The 5,902-nt window shown below is 36.7% G+C and overlaps 1 protein-coding gene across 1 annotated transcript in view; it reads right to left on the bottom strand.

Moving 5' to 3' along the window:
* Positions 1-587: 587 nt before the first annotated feature.
* Positions 588-5,902, bottom strand: part of PCDH7 (protocadherin 7) — a 440,609-nt gene continuing 435,294 nt past the window's right edge. The window contains exon 4 of the mRNA XM_006759574.2: positions 588-4,914. Within this exon, the coding sequence (XP_006759637.1) occupies positions 4,538-4,914 (377 nt within the window). The 3' untranslated portion in view covers positions 588-4,537. The remainder of the gene's footprint in view (positions 4,915-5,902) is intronic.

Genomic DNA, 5,902 nt, shown 5'->3' with positions numbered 1-5,902 from the left:
TCGATGTTTCTAACTCTCTATCCCTCTCCCTTCCTCTCTGTAAAAAATCAATAAAATATATTTTAAAAAAGAAAGAAAGCTCAACCAAAGAAAAATGAGCAAGGTAAATATTCTATTTTTTGCTTTGGGTTTTTTCTCTACATCTCACATGACATAATTATTTTTGTCTCTAAGTTTTTAAAATTTGTCATTGCTGTAGATGAAAACAAACAAACAAACAAACATTGCCTTTACAGAGATACATTTTGACTTAGAATTAATTTTATCTTAAAAATGTGAAAATTCTCTGAAAAAAATCAGTCTTAATGATAATAAGTTCTCCTACATTTACGATTTAAAAGTCAGCTAGCTGTCTCAGGAATTATTTTGATGAGACTGAAGAACTCAAGTTCCATCCATTATAAGGCAAAGAAATAAGACAGGTATGCACCTGCCCCCAAACCAACAATTGCTACAGCATTATTTTCCTTACTGCATCTTAATTTAGCAGAAATCAAGCCGTTTTCAAACAAACTGGTACATATATCCATTCACTGCTCGTCCAATCAAAACTGAATTAGCTGTCGACAGAGAAGCACACTTACAAGTGTGAAACCATTTGACCATGTTATATTTTAATTTGCAGAGACAAAAATGACAAGCAATTTATTTACATAAAACTGTACAAAAGCAAATTAAATTATGTAAAGTATTTCATAAATAGTTGGACGAGTGTTTTAATACATTTCGCCATGTTTAGCATAGTTGCGTGCATAGTGACTCATAATAAACGATGATAAATTGTTCTCTGCTTCACTATCAACATCCAAGTAGCAGAACAATAGTCAATGGTGAACATTACAAACAGATCGTACCACACTGAATGTAAGTGCTTAAAATGTAGGAAAAAGTCCTCTGAAAGTAAACCCTAGGTAGCTGGGAAAATGATCCCTTCCTCCAGATGTTACATACACCTCTGCCTGGGTCACAACAGACCAGCTCCATGATACTCATGCTCATCTTCACGTTTTATGTCCCCCTTAAGGACACAATGTACATTTATCACTGATAACAATATACGGAAAACTACTTAGGTCTTGAGATTTCTCATGACTGTTTCAGAATGGCTGTTGGATTCTTGGCAGTTTCTTCTGCTCTGTGTGTTTTACTTTCCTATTCTCTTATAAATCACCTTTCTAGAGTGAGTCTCAGCCAGACACGGTCAGTCCCATCTTAGTTCCTCTTTCCATAAAAATAATGCCTCCCTTGTGTTCTGAAACTCAGGCAGCAGGCCAGTCGCAAACCATACAGAAATGATATCTGGAGGTTCATAATGGTTTCAGATCGAAGCTACAGACGTTTTAAAACACATAAATTTATATAGTTACTCATTAATTTATAAATGTGTCCTAATGTATAGTGCATGCAGAGTTCACTTGAGATCCTTGTGTACAGAAAACAAGTATGGTTGATATCCTGTATAACCAAAACCGAACAGCAGCTAACAGAAAAATAACAACAAGAAGGAAATCAAGAATAGAAATTCGAAATCAATATTTTATCTTGCAGGATGGACTGATTTCACCCCTGATAACATCTTCCTGTGTTACTATGACAATAAATGCTTTAGCCTTCTCGTCAGAAATAAGCAGTCCATAGTAACGTCTTAATTTTGTTGGATGGATGAACGATAGCTAAGACTGGTCCATTATCTGAGTTTGTCAGAAGGCAAATTTTTAATATATTATTTATTATTTTCAGAAAATAAACATGGATAAATATACAGGATCAAAAAAGTTGGGAATAGCCCATTTCCCCTCATTGTCCAAACCCAACAACCATTTGTTTTTTTTGTTTTTTTTTACCATAACAACAGGTATAAAAGGCACAGTTGCTTATTTTGCATTCACTCATTTATTTATTTATATTTTTTGTTTCCTTTTTAAATTTTTTTTTTCAAAAGCACTCTATATATGGAGTGGCACCATATTTAACCTATTCAAAATAAAAGTCATACAAACACAAAATATATTTCTGTGTCATGCCAGCTCATTGTATAATAAACATGTTATGATAGCTAATTCTACTAGAATTACTGCGAATACTTACAGTACATGGAATTTTATTCTTTCACACCCATTTTAGTTCTAAAGAGAGGCTCACGAGTTAAATGACAATGACATATCTGTCCTGAATGTGGTGCAAATGTCATTGGGGAATGTGAATCCGATTAATCTGAAGGTCCATATGACCTGTATTAGCTTTATAGACAACAGAAGGGTTTTAAGATAGAGTGAAATGAGCTATCTAATGGTTTCAAGTGTCTTGTGATAGAAAGAAAAAAAATGCATTTAAAAAGTTTGAACACCTGTGTTATGCAATTATTTCCTGTAGCGTGCAAGAAAAATATGTATACATTTCATAAGTATCTTTAGAAGTATTTTGTCTTAATAGGTACTTACAGATTATACAAGGCAGAACTGCTTTGATGCAGTTTCCTAACAAATTACTAGAATTGCATCTCTCCATAATGTAAAGAATAATCAACATGAACATGTTCAATTATTGATATTTTAGTCCAATGTTTTTTTGTTTCAATTACACATCCTCTTTCATCCTATTATACACAAACTAACATCAAAATAAAAACTTCACTTAAAAAAATCATAAGAAAATGAGCCCCAAAAGAACACCCCACCAAACAGAGAAGTGATTTTCAAAGATAAGCATTTTGATGACCTATAGTGAATTAACAACCTATATTCCAGGCTGCTTCACTTTATAGCCTAAGAAATTCTGCACAGCATGAAACTGCCCAAAGCTACGTGGTTTCTACAGTTTGCTAGAGAGCCATTAAGGCTATGCCTTCACCAGGTTACAGACATTCAGTGATGGGGACTTAGTTCTCCTCCCCTGTGGTCCCCTATTTTGTCCCTAGATTGTCACTTCTGTCTGAATGCCCCAGCTCAATTTCCAATTGCATGAAATCATCCTCTATACAGCAAGTGACTCAAAAATCTGCATATTCTGTGTCTTTATATTACATTGAGGAAAAAAATGCATATTTTTTCAACTTGAGATGTACATATTGTGAGACATGGTGCTGCCCAGAACTCATCTCTTCCATGTGCAATCTGGATTTGTTTTAAGACACATATTAAATGACGTTCAAATTGCATTAGTGACAAAGTCAATTAGGGTGTCGTCTTGTTTCAATGCTGTCAATTTCAAACTAGTGTGATACTGCACGGGATTCAAAATTAATGCACTGTTATATAAAAGTGGGCACTGAACACATAAAAAAAGCAACTGGTAATTTGAAATGTTGCTAATTGAGACCAGCAAGCATAACCCATCTTCCAAAATGATAATAGTGAACTTAATTCATCAGCCTGCATGCCAATGTATCTTTCTTTCACTCCTTACCAACAAACATGATTTTAAGAAGTAGAATCTTCCCTGATAGTGTCTTTTGAAACTAAACCTGAATTTCAACTAATTGCCTATGATAATACCAAAAATACGTCTCATTAATTTTCACTTTTGAACTTTCAAAGAAAATCCATTTTAGAAAGAAAATGCATGTTTTCTGGGGCTGGAGACAATGTAAAATAAACGAGTGTTTGAGCGTTTCTGTGCAAGAATGGGTTCGGTTGCTTTTGTTGCTTAATGGATTTCCAAGTCACGACCAAATCTACTTCATGAATTCCCTGATCTGCTGTACGATCTTTGGCCTTTTAATGACACAATTGTTCCAGTTCCTTGATATTAGTGATGCTTTTCTGAAAAATATACCTATAATGTTTACAAATTATAATTAGTGTAATTGACACATGTGGTCAAGACTGTGTGTATGATTAGAATATCCAATGAAGGTATGGAACTGAAGTTGACGTTCCTGGCTTGAAAAGAACTACCTAGGCCAACTTTGGGACTGCACTCTCTGACTGGGTGTTGTTTCGCTCTCAGTCTTTGATGGAATATTAAAGTCGTGATTTTCCAAACGTGCTTCTTAGAGAGCCCCGTTTAGAAGACTGTGCCTTTAGTGGGACTCGATCATTTTTGAGAGACTGCCTTTCCCAATGATCAATCCGATTCAGATACTATGTTTAAAATATATATTTGACTTCTTCTACCTCTTTTGACCAGTCAGATGACAGCTGAACGAAATCAAAGTGACTAAAATCATGCTTGCGCTTAGGGATGATGGGAGTGTGTTGTGTTCTGCTAATCAGGCTTATTACCAATGAAGAAACTTGCAACCATCTTTTTTTTTTTTCTTTTTTCTTTTTTGGAGGGTGGTGGGAAGAGGGTGAGCAGGTGCTGGGAATCAGTGAGGGGGTCAGACATGCAAGTCACAAGGATGGTTTCTACATTGTACATTACGATCAGGCTAACAGTACCCCTAGAGGCCTGGTCTGGAGGCGGGAGTGGCGCGCAGAGCTTTGTCTCTTTGGTAGCCCCCTTTTTCTAATGAACCGCTTTTGCTCTGTAAGGTAGGTTCCTTGCCCCTCGTTCTCCTCCTGTGAAGAGAACTCTGCTGTGGCTTTCTCAGCGCCTACAGGTACACTTCTCTTCTAGTGAGAGTGCTGACAGGAGATGGCTTGTACTCCCCTGTTTTGGTGAGGGGGATATCCTCAGGGTTGGCTTCCTCATTCTTGCTGAAACTAGCTGCGCTGAAGGTCTCATAGGATGAGGTCAACTTTTTGTTCAGGAGGTTTCTGTTGCGGTCACCCATGAGGGCGGCCTCGCCATTGGCCAGCTTCTCCTGGCTCCCTCGTTCATCCACAGGCATGAAGGTGGACAGTTTGGGCTGGCTCTTCTTCCTCTCCGGGGAGGTGCGGACCGGCATCCAGCAGGAGTCCGAGTGGCCGTACTCGTCACACTCACGGGTGCACTTCCCAGTCAGGGCTACATCTGGAAGAGGTCTTGAATCTGAAATTCAAGGACAGGGAGCCATTAAAGTTGGGCCTTCCTCAACAGGCTTTCCTCATCTGTATGCAATTGGAGGGGGAATATATGAATGAATGAATGAATGAATGAATACATATATACACATACATACATATAGTCTGTTCCCTTCTTTAAACACCCTGCAGTTCATTGTCCCACAGAACAGTTTTCATTTCATGTCCATTAAAGATAAGGTTTTGCAAAAACTGATCAATTTAATTGTGTGGAAGTCAGGAATTCATGCATCTGTTAACAGGACAGGGATAGAAATAAATAAAGTACATATGGGTATTTGTATAGGTATACCTTTTTCCACATGCATAAGGAAAGTTATTAAATCCAAATATATAATATTCTGTATTTGTAAATTATCCCAGGAATCATGCACTTTTGCCAAATGGATTCTGTCCTGCTTATGCATTATTCATAGAATGCAAATATGCAAAACCTGAAATTTAAAATACATTCTAAAACATCAGGGTGACTCAGAAGTAGAACCTAAATTGACAGCACATGATGTGGTAAAAAAAAGTAAAAAAAAAATCCAAGTTCAAGTAGGTTATGGGTGTGAGCATACTAACAATATCATCACTTCTCCCACCCTAGCCCACCAATCCCCCACCATGTCACCATGTCAAATGACCTAATATATACAATATATACGTGCTGTAGGATAATCCTCTGAGTGTTCACACAGAAATACATTTGTAAAGGTGCTTGCTAAATGAAATATTATGTGAAATGCAATGTATCGGGTATATATATATTGTCAAGCTCTTAGAGTTTTGATGAAATTGCGCTCACTCCTAATTAATGGTATTGTTGCCTAGTGAAATGGAAAATGTCTTCTATTTCTGTAAGGCTAAGTCATATGTAGAGAGTTCTTAGGAATTAGGCTTAAAGATGGCAGTTAAGAATTACATATACGTGTAATTAAAACCATTATGTGTGTCTGTCTTTGGAGAATAGT

Source organism: Myotis davidii, unplaced genomic scaffold (assembly GCF_000327345.1).
Source record: "Myotis davidii unplaced genomic scaffold, ASM32734v1 scaffold36, whole genome shotgun sequence".
NCBI lineage: Eukaryota > Metazoa > Chordata > Mammalia > Chiroptera > Vespertilionidae > Myotis > Myotis davidii.
The sequence above is the reverse complement of the archived record's forward strand: the minus strand, read 5'-3'. Positions and strand labels throughout refer to the sequence as shown.